At 47.5% G+C, this 17,965-nt stretch overlaps 1 protein-coding gene across 4 annotated transcripts in view; it reads right to left on the reverse strand.

The window, feature by feature from the left end:
* Positions 1-1,195: 1,195 nt before the first annotated feature.
* The window catches only part of RMND1 (required for meiotic nuclear division 1 homolog), a 221,251-nt gene continuing 204,481 nt past the window's right edge, over positions 1,196-17,965 (reverse strand). For all 4 annotated transcript variants that reach the window (XM_069228413.1, XM_069228415.1, XM_069228417.1 and 1 more), the window contains one exon: positions 1,196-9,548. In XM_069228413.1, the coding sequence (XP_069084514.1) occupies positions 9,516-9,548 (33 nt within the window). In that variant the 3' untranslated portion in view covers positions 1,196-9,515. The remainder of the gene's footprint in view (positions 9,549-17,965) is intronic.

Consider the following 17,965-nt stretch of genomic DNA (forward strand, 5'->3'; position numbering starts at 1 on the left):
AGAAGAACAGAGAAGAACAGAGAAGAACACAGAAGAAGAACACAGAAGCACCGAGAAGAACAGAGAAGAAGAACACAGAAGACCGGAAGAACACAGAAGAACAGAAGGGAAGAACAGAAGAACAGAAGAGAAGAACAGAAGAACACAGAAGAAGATTGCAGAGGGGGAGCGAGGAGGAAGAGACAGAGAGGAGGAAAAGAAGCAGGAGCAGGAGAGAAGGTGAGTGGCGCGGGGCAGGGCGAGGGGCTGGGAGGAGGGGAGTACTTACAGTTAGGTGGGTCTCAGGAACACAGGAACTCGGGAACTTGGAGGAGCTGCAGCGGCAGGGGGAGCGACCAAGTGTTGAAGTACTGAAGCTGCACTTGCCAGACCAAAAGGCATGCGTAAGTATTGAAATATACCTTCAGATGTCACAAATGCTGTAAGACGACTAGATTCTTTGTGTAATTCTACTTGATTGTATGTACCTGCCAAGTCAATAGTAGAAAAAACTGTAGCACCTGATAATGTAGAAATAACCTCATGAATATTAGGAAGGGGTGTTTATCTACCCAAATCTCCTTGTTAAGGCTACGCAAATCTATGCACAAACAGCGTTCACCAGATCCCTTTAGAGACAAGACTATAGGTGATACCCACAAGGGAGACTGTATAGGTTCTATTATTTTTTTCTCAAGTCATTCAACATGCTCTCAAGTTTGTGCCTATATGTTAATGGCACATTCCTAACCCCGTGCCTAATAGGTATAACTCACTCATTTAATATGATCTTATGCTTGAAATTAGAGTATTTTCCTAACGTATCCTGAAACAAATCAGAAAATGACGCCTGTACATTGGTAACAAATTCATTATCATCCGATTTGATCACATATACAGGTGGGGAAGCACTGGAATCTAGTCTTATGCCCATCTCTTGTTGGTGAGGCCATCCTAAAATAAAATCACCTTTAGTTGCCACATGTACTTTCCCTCTTGTTCTTCTCCCTTCAAAATCCACATCAGCCCAAAAATAATCTTGTAAATCAATTTTATGTCCCCAATATCCACCCGGTTGAATATCAGGTGACAATAACTTTTTTTTACTCCATGTGTTTTCAAATAATGTTTTCCCAATGATACTATACCATGCATAATCCTTAGTGTACATCTAAGAAACATTTTGCATTTAGAGTCATTAAAACATAAAACAGAATTAAAAACATCATACTCATTTTTATTATCACCTGTGATGCAGTAAACTTTTTGAGATGCCCTTGAGTTACACATTCTTCCAAAATGTCCTTTCTTTTTACATTTAACACATACTTTGTCCCACGCAGGAAATCACTTGAATTTACCCACGTGGAACATACTCCCACATCTGTAACAACTGATGCTATTCCTCTTTCCATTGCTTTTGTTTCCTGTGTCTGTTTTATTCTTAGACAATGTCTGATCTTTCACAATGCTAACTTCAGAACTGGTATCCAGCTGTTTAACATTTTGACTTCATATGTCAGTCACAATTTATTCTGATTTGTCAGTTCCTATGGCAATATTTATGACTGCATTTAAAGACACTCAGTACCTGCCCATAGCCTTTCCTGTATTTTGTTGCTCTTGGTGTTCATCATTATTTGGTCTCTCAAAACTTGTCAGCCATCATGGAGCAGTCCATCCCCAGTTGCCATTGTGGGCACCTCTTTAGCGCCCCAGTACCTGGCTATGTCCCTCTTAGCCAACAATAAGGCCATGGAGCAGAAAAGGAGTTTGTCACAGGGTGCGTCAATGTCACACGGGATCCACAGCAAGGCAAATATGGGTTCAGTCGGGAGTGTAACCCCCATTATGGTTGAAAGTGCCCTAAGGATTATTGTTGGACTTTTGCTTATGCAGGGTCATCCCCAGTCTTTTTGCCTCCTGCCTCCTATTTTTTTCTGACCGGTCGCTGTTGGCTTTTGAACTCTGAGCACTTTCCCACTGCTAACCAGTGCTAAAGTGCATATGCTCTCTGTGTGAAATTGTATGTGATTGGTTTATCCATGATTGGCATATTTGATTTACTAGTAACTCCCTAGTAAGGTGCACTAGAGGTGCCAGGGCCTATAAATCAAATGCTGCTAGTGGGCCTGCAGCACTGGTTGTGCCACCCACATAAGTAGCTCTGTAATCATGTCTCAGACCTGCCACTGCAGTGTCTGTGTGTGTATTTTTACACTGTAAATTCGACTTGGCAAGTGTACCCACTTGCCAGGCCTAAACCTTCCCTTTTCTTACATGTAAGGCACCCCTAAGGTAGGCCCTAGGTAGCCCCAAGGGCAGGGTGCAGTGTATGGATAAGGTAGGACATATAGTAATGTGGTTTATATGTCCTGACAGTGAAATACTGCTAAATTCGTTTTTCACTGTTGCAAGAACTGTCTCTCTCATAGGATAATATGGGGGCTACCTTTAAATATGATTAAAGCGTAGATTCCCCTAGAGAGTAGATGGACATGTGGAGTTTGGGGTCCCTGAGCTCACAATTTAAAAATACATCTTTTAGTAAAGTTGATTTTAAGATTGTGCGTTTGAAAATGCCACTTTTAGAAAGTGAGCATTTTCTTGCTTAAACCATTCTGTGACTCTGCCTTGTTTGTGGATTCCCTGTCTGGGTCAGTTGACAGTTGGGTTGTTTTTCACCACACACCAGACAGTGACACAAAGGGAGCTGGGGTGTAACCTGCATTTCCGGATTAGCCATCTCTGCTAGGACGGAGGGGTGGAGTGGTCACTCTCATCTGAAAGGACTGTGCCTGCCTCTAACAATGCCGGCTCCAACCCCCTGGTGTGTGTCTGAGGCCTTGCCTGGGCAAGGCAGGATTTCACAAGTAGGTGTGAGTCCCCTTTGAAGAAAGGTGACTTCAAAGACTAAAATGGGTATAAGAAGGGCACCCAAATCTACAGACTTGAGAAACACTTCTGGAATCAAGAGGAACCTCTGCCTGGAGAAGAGCTGTTAGCTGAGGAGGAAGTGCTGCCCTGCCTGTGACTGTGCTTTGTGGAGCTTTCCTGCAGTGCTGCTTCTGCCAGAGTAAGAGGGCAAAGACTGGACTTTGTGTGCCTTCCATCTTGAGAAGAAATCTCCAAGGGCTTGATCTAGAGCTTGCCTCCTGTTGTTTGAAGTCTCAGGGACAGCAAAGACTTCTCTCTGCCAGCACCTGGAGCCTCTGGAGAGACTCCTACTCTGCCCTGTGGTGCCCATCCAGTCCTGGGACCCTGAAAGGAGAAGCTGGCAGCCTAAAGACAAGAAAATCCACGCACAGAGCGCCGTGCGGGGAAAAGATCGACGCGAATCCGATCGGCGGTTGAAAAACGACGCGCCGCCAGCTCCGCGGCTGAGAAACGACGCTCGCAGGAAACGCGACCGAAGAATCGACGCACGGAGCAGGAGAAACGACGCGCAGCATCGCTGACGGAGGCTGGGAGATCGCAACCTGCGCGGCTGGATTGTCAACTCATCGTGCGGCTGGATTTTTGACTCGAGTACCGCCGTGCGGAGTTATTTTCGACACACGCCCGCCCGTGCGGGGTTATTTTTGACGCACACCAGGTACATTTTCACTCTAGCAGCGCTAGTGTGTTTTTAAAACTACTTAAAGACTCTTTTTGATTTTTAATTAATAACTTGACTTGTGTATGGTGGATTTTTGTCGTTTTGGTCTTGTTTTGTTTAGATAAATATTTCCTATTTTTCTAAACCTGTGTTGTGTCATTTTGTAGTGTTTTCATTGAGTTACTGTGTGTGTTGGTACAAATACTTTACGCCTAGCACTCTGAGGTTAAGCCTACTGTTCTGCCAAGCTACCAAGGGGGTAAGCAGGGGTTAGCTGAGGGTGATTCTCTTTTACCCTGACTAGAGTGAGGGTCTTTGCTTGAACAGGGGGTAACCTGACTGTCAACCAAGGACCCCATTTCTAACATTGGTGATCAGCGGTCGGGATTTGGACTTGTATTTGTACTTGACATACAGTGATTAAGTGTACACTACTGTTTTGATCTCAGACCACTACGTGACCACATACTACTTGTTTGGTGATCTTTTGCTTTTTCTCTTAAGGACTCCTTTTTGTTCTACTTCCATGATTTTGCTGATCCCTTGACTGATTCTTTTTACTTCATTGGGAACTTATTTTCTGCCTTTGGAACTTTGCACTTGTGACCATCATGTCTCAATCTGGAGATGCAACAGCTGGAGCTGTGTTTGAAATGGAGAAACTGAAGGAGTACTCAGTTGCTCAATTGAAACAGTTCCTTAAAGATCTTGACTGTCCCACTAAGAGCTCCACCAGGGAGGGGGAGCTGCAAAAGGCACAGAGGGCCGGGGTGACAATCAAGAAGGCTGGAGGGCACACAGAGGAGGAGAATGTGGGTGGGGAAGTGCAGAGGATACACAGTGGTGTAGTGGAGGTACCTGTTACGCCTGGGGGGAGGGTCCCCAGGAGGGGTAGCAGGGTGTCGTCTAAGGGTCTGACTCCTAAAGATGTGCAGGACAGACAGGCAGAAAGGGTTCGCCAGTTGGAGGCAGAAAAGTTGAGGATGCAAAGGGAGTATGACAAGTGGGAAAGGGACTTCGAGATACAAAGGATGATTTATGCTTACAAGCTTAAATTGAAACCGCTGGAAGTCATGAGGGCTGAATCCAGCTGGAATGGTGGCAGCAACAATTTTATATCTAGTGCTGCTGAAGAAATGCACATGCCCAGAGATGTGGTGCCCTACTTGAAGGAGGGAGTTAACACACACAAGGAGGTTCAGGGGTATGAGGTAGCTCCAGTGATGCACAGGGTCCCTGAGGTGGATTGGGGAACTGGCATGGGGAGTCATATTCCTACTGGTGGGAAGGACACTCTACTGACTCTAGGTGAGAGTGACAGGGAGAGGGGTTCCCCCCAGGTAGAAGTCCTGGTTATGGAGTGTGAAGACATCCCAGAAGAGTGTGGGTTGAGTGTCAGGGACAGTCAGGTACTGTCTCACCAGTCTCAGGAGGGTGATGTGGGGTGCTTTTTCAAAGCAGAGTCACTGGATGGTTGGGTGAAGGGTACTTTGGTTAATTCATGTAAGGGGCTGAGTGATGTAATTGCTGGAGAGCATATGTCTAGTCCTTATTTTCCAGAGCTACGCCAACACCAGGTGGAGTGTGAGTTCTCTGACCCCAGGGAGCTTACAATAGAGACAGACCTCTTGGTGAGTACCAGAGAGTCTGAAGAGACATTTGGGGGTGCTCCTGAGAGGAGTGGTCTAGGTATTTCCCAACCAGGTGAGGTAGGGAAGGATTGTAGTGTCCCAGGTTGGTCCCAGTGTAGTGGGATGGGTGAGGGACCCCATGTCCAGTCTCTGAGGAGAGGGAATGGGGATGGGCTGAGGTCCAAGGTGCCCGAGATCCGGTCCCAGGTCCTGGAGGGTTCCATGAGGGAACACCAGGAGGGGAGCCTAGCCTGTACCATAGGGCCATCTGTTGAGGGAGACCCCACAGTGTCAGGAGAACTTGGGGGGGCGGCTGTAGCCAGCGTCCCACCAGTTCTGGTGTCTGGCAGTACCACTCCTAGTGAGGGGGTGCAGAAGTCCAGACAGAGGGTTGAGAGGGGGTTGCGGACCCCAGTGGAGAACCTGGAGGGTCAGCTCTGAGAGCAGAGCCCCCCAGGAATGACCTTGGTAAGACCATTTCTGGGTTGGGGGGAATCCAGACTCTGTCAGATGGGCAGAGGTCAGGAGACCTGCGCCAGCCAGACTCTTGTGTGGCCCTTGGGGACAGTGTGTCCCTTGAGGGGGGTAAGTGTGCCCCCTGGAAGTCCTGGTGTGCCAGGCAGTGGTTCAACTGCAGGGTGGTGACTCTGGGTTGAATGATCAGGTTCAGGGGGTAAACTCTGACCTGATGGGGGGTAAGTGTGCTCCCAAGGAAGTCCTGGTGCGCCAGGCAGTGGTTCAACCGCAGGGTGGTGACCCTGGGTTGGATGACCAGGTTCAGAGGGTAAACTCTGACCTGGTGGGGGGTAGGTATGCCCCCCAGGAAGTCCTGGGTTGCCAGGCAGTGGTCCAGTCTGTGGGTACAGACCCTGGACTGGAGGATCAGGTGCAGGGGGTAAACCCTGACCTGAAGGGGTGGGCGGTTTGCCCAATCACCCCCCCTGGTGTGACTTCAAGGGGTACTCTCCCTGAGGGGGGGGTGCAGAACCCTGAGAGTAGGGGCAGGGGAGAAAGAGCCTCACCCCTGGCCCCAGTGCAATCTAAGGGTACAGACCCTGGATTGGAAGGCCAGGTTCAGGGTGTCCCCCCTGACCTGGAGGAAGGGGCTACTGCTAACAGTGCCCATCCCATGTTGTCCTCTGAGGGGGCCACTCCTAGTTGGGGGGTGCAGGACCCCAGAAGGGAGGGCAGGGGGAGGGAAGCCTCACCCCCTGGCCCTGGTCCAACCTGAAGGTACAGACCCCAGGTTGGCGGACCAGTTGCAGGTTAACAGCCCTGCACTGGTGGAAGAATTGTGCAGGACTGCTTCTACAAGCACCCTGACAGTTTTTGACTCTGGGGGTGCAGCCTCTGCAGGGAGGGTACTGAGCCCCAGAGGGGAGGACCAGGGTCAGGTTGTCATCCCTGACCTGGTGGAAGAGAGAGTGGTCAAAGGGTGCCAGGCACCTGGGGCTACCGCCCCCCACTCACTGCAGTCACAGTGGTTGGAGAGGCCTGAGGTCGGGCTCTCATCCCTGACAGTTGTCCAGGGCCACCGTGGCTTGCTGTCCTGGTGGACAGAGTTGCCCCTGGGGGGGGGGACGAGAGTCACACCCCGGGGTGGAGTGGGCAACACCACTGTGTTGGCCCTGGTGGTACTATCTGCCCATTGCAATTCATCTGTGAGCAAAGTAAAGTTAGGTGCTGCACAGATGGTGTCTGTAGATGTGGAGAAGGGTTCCCCATGGGTTAGCTTAGTGGGCCCTGAGAGTATGGACAGAGGGATCCAACTGGAGTCAGGAAGGCGTAGAACTGGAACATGCCCCTGCTGTTGTGGGCCTGGGTCCTTGTTCTATCGCCCCAATCAGGGAAGTACATCAAGGTATTGATTGTTCTCCCCTGGCTTTAGGCTGGTAGGGGGTCGTGTTGGACTTTTGCTTATGCAAGGTCATCCCCAGTCTTTTTGCCTCCTGCCTCCTATTTTTTTCCGACCTGTCGCTGTTGGCTTTTGAACTCTGAGCACTTTCCCACTGCTAACCAGTGCTAAAGTGCATATGCTCTCTGTGTGAAATTGTATGTGATTGGTTTATCCATGATTGGCATATTTGATTTGCTAGTAAGTCCCTAGTAAGGTGCACTAGAGGTGCCAGGGCCTGTAAATCAAATGCTGCTAGTGGGCCTGCAGCACTGGTTGTGCCACCCACATAAGTAGCTCTGTAATCATGTCTCAGACCTGCCACTGCAGTGTCTGTGTGTGTATTTTTACACTGTAAATTCGACTTGGCAAGTGTACCCACTTGCCAGGCCTAAACCTTCCCTTTTCTTACATGTAAGGCACCCCTAAGGTAGGCCCTAGGTAGCCCCAAGGGCAGGGTGCAGTGTATGGATAAGGTAGGACATATAGTAATGTGGTTTATATGTCCTGACAGTGAAATACTGCTAAATTCGTTTTTCACTGTTGCAAGGACTGTCTCTCTCATAGGATAATATGGGGGCTACCTTTAAATATGATTAAAGCGTAGATTCCCCTAGAGAGTAGATGGACATGTGGAGTTTGGGGTCCCTGAGCTCACAATTTAAAAATACATCTTTTAGTAAAGTTGATTTTAAGATTGTGCGTTTGAAAATGCCACTTTTAGAAAGTGAGCATTTTCTTGCTTAAACCATTCTGTGACTCTGCCTTGTTTGTGGATTCCCTGTCTGGGTCAGTTGACAGTTGGGTTGTTTTTCACCACACACCAGACAGTGACACAAAGGGAGCTGGGGTGTAACCTGCATTTCCGGATTAGCCATCTCTGCTAGGAGGGAGGGGTGGAGTGGTCACTCTCATCTGAAAGGACTGTGCCTGCCTCTAACAATGCCGGCTCCAACCCCCTGGTGTGTGTCTGAGGCCTTGCCTGGGCAAGGCAGGATTTCACAAGTAGGTGTGAGTCCCCTTTGAAGAAAGGTGACTTCAAAGACTAAAATGGGTATAAGAAGGGCACCCAAATCTACAGACTTGAGAAACACTTCTGGAATCAAGAGGAACCTCTGCCTGGAGAAGAGCTGTTAGCTGAGGAGGAAGTGCTGCCCTGCCTGTGACTGTGCTTTGTGGAGCTTTCCTGCAGTGCTGCTTCTGCCAGAGTAAGAGGGCAAAGACTGGACTTTGTGTGCCTTCCATCTTGAGAAGAAATCTCCAAGGGCTTGATCTAGAGCTTGCCTCCTGTTGTTTGAAGTCTCAGGGACAGCAAAGACTTCTCTCTGCCAGCACCTGGAGCCTCTGGAGAGACTCCTACTCTGCCCTGTGGTGCCCATCCAGTCCTGGGACCCTGAAAGGAGAAGCTGGCAGCCTAATGACAAGAAAATCCACGCACAGAGCGCCGTGCGGGGAAAAGATCGACGCGAATCCGATCGGCGGCTGAAAAACGACGCGCCGCCAGCTCCGCGGCTGAGAAACGACGCTCGCAGGAAACGCGACCGAAGAATCGACGCACGGAGCAGGAGAAACGACGCGCAGCATCGCTGACGGAGGCTGGGAGATCGCAACCTGCGCGGCTGGATCGTCAACTCATCGTGCGGCTGGATTTTTGACTCGAGTACCGCCGTGCGGAGTTATTTTCGACACACGCCCGCCCGTGCGGGGTTATTTTTGACGCACACCAGGTACATTTTCACTCTAGCAGCGCTAGTGTGTTTTTAAAACTACTTAAAGACTCTTTTTGATTTTTAATTAATAACTTGACTTGTGTATGGTGGATTTTTGTCGTTTTGGTCTTGTTTTGTTTAGATAAATATTTCCTATTTTTCTAAACCTGTGTTGTGTCATTTTGTAGTGTTTTCATTGAGTTACTGTGTGTGTTGGTACAAATACTTTACGCCTAGCACTCTGAGGTTAAGCCTACTGCTCTGCCAAGCTACCAAGGGGGTAAGCAGGGGTTAGCTGAGGGTGATTCTCTTTTACCCTGACTAGAGTGAGGGTCTTTGCTTGAACAGGGGGTAACCTGACTGTCAACCAAGGACCCCATTTCTAACAATTATGATCCAGTATAATCATATATGTGTGCCTTCCCAAATAGTGGTAAACTCATCACAATCACAATCACAAAACACAATTAAAAGACTGTTTAGTCAAATCTTTATCACGTAAGATAGAATTCTGAATCTTGAGTTTTAAATAATTATGCTATTTTACAGCTACTTCAATATTACAGCAGCTTTCAAGTACAATGTTTCCGCTGTGGAAAAAACAAATATTTTTCATGATGATTGCGACTTTAAGCACCAGCTTTATGTCCAGGAGCATATCATATCATAGGAAAGCATCTCTTCACAAAGTCCCTTTTTCAGGGTCAAAAAAGGACTCTAGCAAGCTCGAACATAACCTGTGGAATATACAGGAAACAATAATTAGAATGATTATTTTGATGTGAGAACACACTAATTATAATGATTATTTTGATGTTTCAACAACAGTGCTATCTGTTAGCTTTCTGATAGCACAAAATTGACACTGGTTCTATGGCAAAGCGATAGTATTGCTAGTGATTATGCAACAAGCAAGTAAAGCAACCCAAAATTAGGCTAGATGACTTAAGATCATGCCATACAGAGGTAATCATAATTAGTCTTAATGGTGGCAATCAGCCGGCACAAATTCTTATTGCCAATCACTTCTCAATGGCGCAGTCATGAAATGCAACACATGCGTAACAGGTAGGTCATCTGTCATGGGGAGGCTGGCTAAAGAACACCTTAAGGCCCACTCAATTTAGTACAGGTCTTCTGATGTTTATTTTGCTTGGCTGAGACTGATATGCTAGACATGGTGGCCCTGGGCAGGAAAAACTGGCATAACCTTAACAGTGGGAAGAAAGCGGACTGAACACCAAGGAGTGCTTTTTTGTGGTATAATGGGAGGGGACAGTCCTCCCATGGGTTGTCCTAGCCCCCATATACCTAAATAACAACCAGCAGTCTTTCTGCACCCTGTTAGCTCTTATGGGAAGTTCCTTCAGGCCTTTCCAGAGATTGTAGCAGCCTATGCCTGTAAACACTCCAACTGCACTATTCTAGAGGACTTCAACATACATGCGGAGGACCCTTGCAGTGGTCCTGGGACAAGGTTATTAGGGGATCTAGCAGCGTTAAATAGATCTCTCACAACTTACATCCGGCCCCACACATTGTAAAGGACATACTCTCGATTTGGTCTTCAGTAACCTTTCTAATATTGTAGCAGATTCCCCCTTCCCCTAACTTGGACTGACCACTTTTTTTTATTTACGCTGACTCTTCGGACTTCGGTCCCCTTAGTCCACCAGCCGAAGGGCCACCTTACCATTCGTCAGTGGTCAAAACTAAATAAAAAAGATTGGGTAAATACCTATACTAATCTGCAGATTACTGCATTCCGTGACCTGTCCTATACCGCAGACAAATATGACAATTGGATTTCCCAATCCTTAGATACTGTATTACCCACCAACACTATAACTAAGACTAATCGTTCAAAGAATTCTCCTTGGTTTTCCCCACATCTGCTATGTCTAAAAAAGGAATGTAAGCAGATGGAGAGAAAATTGAGGAAATCATATGATCTTGGCTTAAAAAAAGCTTATAAAAGCCTAACTCGATCCTTCCACCTAGAACTTAAAGCGGCGCAGGCCTCTTATTATACTGCCAAGATTGAACAGTCCCTTGGTTCCCCTAAAGAGATCTTCTCTATCGTTAGAGAAATGATTCAGCTTCCATCAGGCATAACCTTGAAAGATGGTTCCAAGGAATATAGCAATGAATTAGCCTGCTTTTTCTTGGAAAAGATATCTAACATTCAGGCTTTCTTTTAGGTCAAACAGACTAATTTGGATCAGAGGGTGTAGGAAAGTACCATCTTGCCTGGCATGTTACCCCCATTTTTCACTTGTGTGTCAGTTTGTTTTTGCCTGTCTCACTGGGATCCTGCTAGCCAGGACCCCAGTGCTCATAGTTGTGATCTGAATGTGTTCCCTGTGTGGTGCCTGACTGTGTCACTGAGGCTCTGCTAACCAGAACCTCAGTGCTTATGCTCTCTCTGTCTTTAAAATTGTCACTGCAGGCTAGTGACCATTTTTACCAATTCTGATTGGCACACTGGAACACCTTTATAATTCCCTAGTATATGGTACCTAGGTACCCAGGGTATTGGGGTTCCAGGAGATCCCTATGGGCTGCAGCATTTCTTTTGCCCCCCGTAGGGAGCTCAGACAATTCTTACACAGGACTGCCACTGCAGCCTGAGTGAAATAACGTCCATGTTATTTTACAGCCATTTTACACTGCACTTAAGTAACTTATAAGTCACCTATATGTCTAACCCTCATTTAGTAAAGGTTAGGTGCAAAGTTACTAAGTGTGCGGGCACCCTTGCACTAGCCAAGGTGCCCCCACATAGTTCAGGGCAATTTCCCCAGATTTTGTGAGTGCGGGGACACCATTACACACACACACACACACACACACACACACACACTACATATAGGTCAATACCTATATGTAGCTTTACAATGGTAACTCCGAATATGGCCATGTAACATGTCTAAGATCATGGACTTGTCCCCCCATGCCAAATCTGGTATTGGGGTGCCAATCCCATGCATCCCCGGGGCTCCAGCATGGACCCCGGGAACTGTCAAACTAGCTCTCTGGGGTTTTTACTGAAGCTACCGCTGCTGCAAACCCACAGACAGGCTTCTGCCCTCCTGGGGTCTGGGCAGCCCAGTCCCAGGAAGGCAGAACAAAGAATTTCCTCTGAGAGAGGGTGTTACACCCTCTCCCTTTGGAAATAGGTGTTAAGGGCTGGGGAGGAGTAGCCTCCCCCAGCCTCTGGAAATGCTTGGAAGGGCACAGATGGTGCCCTCCTTGCATTCGCCAGTCTACACCGGTTCGGGAATCCCCCAGCCCCTGCTCTGGCGTGAAACTGGACAAAGGAAAGGGGAGTGACCACTCCCCTGTCCATCACCACCCCAGGGGTGCCCAGAGCTCCCCGTGTGTTCCAGACCTCTGCCATCTTGAATGCAGAGGCGAGAGGGCACAATGGAGGCCTCTGAGTGACCAGTGCCAGCAGGTGATGTCAGAGACCCCTCCTGATAGGTGCTTACTTGACTAGGTGGCCAATCCTCCTCAGAGAGCTATTTAGGATCTCTCCTGTGGGCTTCTCTTCAGATAACGAATGCAAGAGCTCACCAGAGTTCCTCTGCATCTCCCTCTTCGACTTCTGCCAAGGATCGACCGCTGACTGCTCCAGGACGCCTGCAAAACTGCAACAAAGTAGCAAGAAGACTACCAGCGACATTGTTGCGCCTAATCCTGCCGGCTTTCTCAACTGTTTCCTGGTGGTGCATGCTCTGGGGGCTGTCTGCCTTCACCATGCACCGGAAGCCAGGAAGAAATCTCCTGTGGGTCGACGGAATCTTCCCCCTGCTAATGCAGGCACCAAACTTCTGCTTCACCGGTCCTCTGGGTCCCCTCCCATCTTGACGAGCATGGTCCCTGGAACCCAGGAGCTGGATCCAAGTGACCCCGACAGTCCAGTGGTCCATCTGTCCAAATTTGGTGGAGGTAAGTCCTCGCCTCCCCACGCCAGACAGTAATCCTGTGTACTGCGTGAACTGCAGCTGCTAGGGCTTCTGTGCACTTTTTCAAGGAATCCTTCATGCACAGCACAGCCCAGGTCCCCAGCACTCCATCCTGCATTGCACAACTCACTGAGTTGACCACCGGCTTCGTGGGACCCTCCTTTGTAGTGTTGAGACGACCGCTGTGCTCATTTTTCTTGAACCCGTGTTCAAGTGCTTCTGCGGGTGCTGCCTGCTTCTGTGTGGGCTCTCTGTTGCTAAGCGCCCCCTCTGTCTCCTCCTCCAAGGAGCGACCTCCTGGTCCTTCCTGGGCCCGGGCAGCACCCATTTTCTTCAACCGCGACCTTTGCAGCTAACAAGACTTGTTTGCGGTCTTTCTGCGTGGAAACAACTCTGCGTCCTCCAGCACGACGTGGGACATCTTCTGTGCAAAGGAGAAGTTCCTGGCATCTTCCGTTGTTGCAGAATCTTCAGCTTCTTCCACCCAGAGGCAGCCATTTTGCACCTTCATCTGGGGTGTAGTGGGCTCCTGACCCCCCTGGACACTTTCGTGACTCTTGGACTTGGTCCCTTCCTTTACAGGTCCTCAGGTCCAGGAATCCATCTTCAGTGCTTTGCAGTCTGTTGTGGTCTTTGCAGAATCTCCTATCACAACTTTAGTGTGTTTCTGGGTAAGTAGGGTACCTTTACTCCTACTTTTCAGGGTCTTGGGGTGGGGTATCTTGGACACCCTTAGTGTTTTCTTACACTCCCAGCGACCCTCTACACACTACACTAGGCATGGGGTCCCTAAGTGGTTTGCATTCCACTTTCCTAGTATATAGTTTGAGTTGCCCCTAGGACTATTGCATCCTGTTGTATTCTACAGGGTTTGCACTACTCTTCTAACTGTTTACTTACCTGATTTTGGTTTGTGTGTATATTTTGGGTATTTTACTTCCCTCCTAAGGGAGTATATCATCTGAGATATTTTTGGCACATTGTCACTAAAATAAAGTACCTTGATTTTCAGTAACTCTGAGTACTGTGATTCTTATGATATAGTGCTATATGATATAAGTGGTATAGTAGGAGCTTTGCATGTCTCCTAGTTCAGCCTAAGCTGCTCTGCTATAGCTACCTCTATCAGCCTAAGCTGCTAGAACACTACTAATCTACTAATAAGGGATAACTGGACCTGGCACAAGGTGTAAGTACCATCAGGTACCCACTATAAGCCAGGCCAGCCTCCTACAGAGGGATAATGGGGTCTCATACTCAGAAGGTTTAGCCCTGTGTGCACTACTTTAAGTATTTCAGCCCATTAAGGAAGAGGAGGTATATGAATACCTCTGCTCCATTAAATCGGGCTCTCCTTTAGACCCATCTCTTCCATCCACATTGGCTTTGGGTTCAGAAGCTGTAACACCTGTTCTTACTAGGATTCTCAATGATTCCTTGTCCTCTGGTTGTCTCCCCCATCATTGGAAACATGCTGTGGTCAAGCCTTTGTTGAAAAAAACAAATCTTGACCCTGCTTTACCTGGGAATTTCAAACCTATTGCCCTCCTCCCTATTGCATCTACAATAATGGAGAAACATTTCAACTCTCAGGTGTCAGGTTTCTTGGAGAAGTAGAACTGACTTCACAATACCCAGATGGGCTTTAAACCTTTCCACAGTACCAAATCTGCCCTCTTAGCTGTTACTGAAGATACTAGACACCGCCTAGACACAGGCGGCTATGCAGCTATTATTCTTCTTGATCCGAGTGCAGCATTTGACACTGTGGACCATAAGATTCTGTTTAGCAGAATCGCTCAAATGGGATTTGAGGGCAAATGCCTTAAATGGCTGACATCTTTTCTCTTGCATAGGAAGTTTCAAGTTTTGAATCAGTCACACTATTCAGATACTTTCTCCTTGATATGTGGTCCACAGGCTCCTCTTTGAGTCCTACGCTATTTAATACTTATATGGCCTTGCTGGCAAAGATCGTGGAACCATATGGATTATTTCTTATCTACAAAGCGGAAAAAACTCAATTGGTTTTCTCTTTTTGCACCAAGAGTAACTCAGAATCTGCTGCCATCTCTTCTTGTCTGTCAGACATTGCTGGTTGGATGCTGGACAGTAAACTAAAATTAAATGATGGAACAACAGAGGTGATGCTGGTGGGACACTCTTTGTCTTCCCAGACCTCCTTACTTGCCTCAGTAGGATTAAATACTCTTCCTCCATCAAAAGATACTATTAAGAGCTTAGGTTTCTGGCTGAACACAAAACTCACAATGGAATGCCATGCAAAGAAATTAGCTTCCTCTTGTTTCTGTGCATTGAGGACTTGTAGGAAAATCTTCCCATTTCTTCCTTTTTTAGCCAAACGGCTTATTGTTCAGGCCTTAATTCTTTCACGTCTTGATTATGGTAATGTCCTGTTTATGAGCTCTCCTAAATATGTCTTGAGGAGGCTACAGGTCATACAGAATGCCGCTGCCCATCTCCTATTGAGGATTCCGAGTCATATTTCAATAAAATCCACCCTGGCCTCCCTTCATTAGTTACCTATAGAACAGCGCATAGATTTCAAAGCTGCCTGCGTTGTCCATCGAGCCCTTCATAACAGAGGTCCGGCTTTTCTTAAACAGATTATAACTCCCTACACCCCCCCAACGACTGCTCAGATCTTCATCTGCATCCTTGATTAGTATACCTCGGTTTAAAAGATCGAGATGGGGAGGCAGATCCTTTGCTTTCAGGGCAGCCCAACTATGGAACTCTCTCCCGGTCGAAGTTTGATCAGTAGATTCTGAACTCTCTTTTAGGAAATCTTTGAAGACCTTCCTCTTTCCCTCACAGGGTCTCTCAGTTGTCTTCTTTTCTGGTTCCGCATTAGCGCTGGGAAGCCTTTTGGCAGCCATGCGCTTTATAAAATTCCAAATAGACAAATAGATAGGAGGTATTTTCCTCCAGTCTGCCCACCCCAATGGGGTCAGAAAGTTTACTAGACCACCAGGCAGTGTATTTGGAGGGGGAGTGGTCCCCTGGCAATGGGCTAATGCTTCCTTAGGCCCAAAAGTATTTTTGCCTTCCTTGGGTCAGCTTGGCGGTTATTATCTCCAATCCACCCCCAGGGGGCAGAAAGCCCATTAGATACCATGGATTTCTTTTGTGAAGCAATAGACAGGGTGGCATGTCCAGGCATTGGGTCTAGCCCCACCCCTTAAATGACCGACAAAAGTCTTTATATCCCTCTTGGGGGGCAAATAAGAGGTCTTTAACTCCAATCCGCCCTGCTTGGGGGAGGGGGTGGAAAGCCCACTGGACACCAAGGAGTGCTTTTTATGCTACAAGATGTGGAGGTGGCTTGCTCACCCGCCCACACATTTGGCCCAGTCTTCACCTCCAATATACCTTAACAGTCTTTCTGCCGCTCCCCCTTCCCCCAGAACACCTCACCTTAACCCCACTCACCAGGGACTAAAGCATCCCAATCTTCATGGCATGAAGAGAAATTTTACTTTGGATTTTTTTTCATATAGGTAAAAGAGTTGGGCTATGTTCCAGATCGCTCTACTTCTATGCTGAATAGCTGCACTTTTATGGCTCAGGTCAGCTGCCTCCTCTGGAAATCTAACAAAGTCAGGCATTCTGAAAACTAAACACCCGGAGCAGTCCAAGATGGTGTGCCTTTTGTGGGTCCCCTGACATTTTCTTACACATAATGCCCTGCAGATCTCAAGCTTTGACTAAAATTGCACATTGTCCTTATATTTCTGAGAGGTAACCTTCTGGAAACCTCAGTGATCCACAAAATTACTATCACACTGCCTTCCTCAACTTGCCCTGATAAAAATGTTTCCCCACTTGTGTGGCTGCGCCTACCATCCATGATACAAAAGGCCCCAAAACACAATATGGACAAATCGCCAGTAGAGGTAGCTTCAGTGTTTGGACCCGGTCTCAGCGCCCACTCAGGGAATCCTACCAAACCCACACACTACTGAAAACTAGACATCCGGGGAAGTCCAGGGTGGTGTGCCTCACATGCATACCACATTTTCTTACCCACATTTTCCTTGCATTTCTGTACATAAACTTCAGGAAACCTCAAGGATCCACAAAAGTCTTACCACCCAGCATTTCCCCACTTGACCCGGCCTAGTGCCCCTGAGGGACATCAAACCTGGGTCAAATGAGACCTGCTCTGCAAGACTCCCATCAGCCTTGGTTTGATGAGTGCCTGTCACGTGCACTAGGCGTAGCCACACAAATGAGGTAGCATTTTATCAGGACAAGTGGCAGAATGCTGGCTGGTAGGAATTTTGTGGATTCCTGCTGATTCCGAAAGTTTACTTCACAGGAAGGCAAGAAAAATTTATAATTTTAGGCTAAGTTTGAGGTTTGCAGGGAACTGTCGATAAGAAACCTTTGTGGGATCTAAGTGATGCATACCACTCTGGACTCCTCAGGGTGTCTAGTTTTCAGAAATGTCTGGGTTCTGTAGGTTTCCCTGGGTAAGCATGGATTCCCAGACAAAAAACACCCAGCCATCGCCAAATCAGATCATTTTTGTGACAGGAAATGTTGATGTGTCCACATTGTATATTAGGGCTTTTCCTGTAGTGAGCCTACCCACACAAGTGCGGTATAATTTGTATTGGGGGCTTGGGGGAATGATAGGTGATAAAACATTTGTGGCTCCATGTGTATTTCAGAACTTTCCATCCCAGAAATGTAAGGAAAATTTGTTTTTTAAGTCAGCATTTGAGGTTAACAAGGGCTTCTGGGTAGGAAAACCTGGTGAGGGCCAAGCAAGTCAGCCCACCTTGGATTCTCCCTGGTGTCTACGTTTCAAATATGTACAGGTTCTTCTAGGTTTCCCAAGGTGCAGGCTGAACTAGGGCCAAAAATCCACAGCTAGCCACTCTGCAAAAAGAATCAGATTTCAGTAGAAAAATGTGATGTGTCCATGTTGGATTTGCTGTTGCCTTTCCTGTTTTGGGCACTAGGCCTACCCAAACAAGTGAGATACCCTTTTTATCAGGCGATGTGCGGGGACAATAGATTGTAAGGAATTTGTGGCTTCCTCCAGTTTCTAGAAGTTTCCATCACAGAATTGTGAGGAAAATGTGTTTTTTAGTCAAAGTTTGAGGTTTGCAGGAAAACCTGATGAGAGCCACACAAGTAGCCCCATTGTAGATTCC

This window comes from Pleurodeles waltl, chromosome 4_1, assembly GCF_031143425.1.
Source record: "Pleurodeles waltl isolate 20211129_DDA chromosome 4_1, aPleWal1.hap1.20221129, whole genome shotgun sequence".
In the NCBI taxonomy this organism is placed as follows: domain Eukaryota; kingdom Metazoa; phylum Chordata; class Amphibia; order Caudata; family Salamandridae; genus Pleurodeles; species Pleurodeles waltl.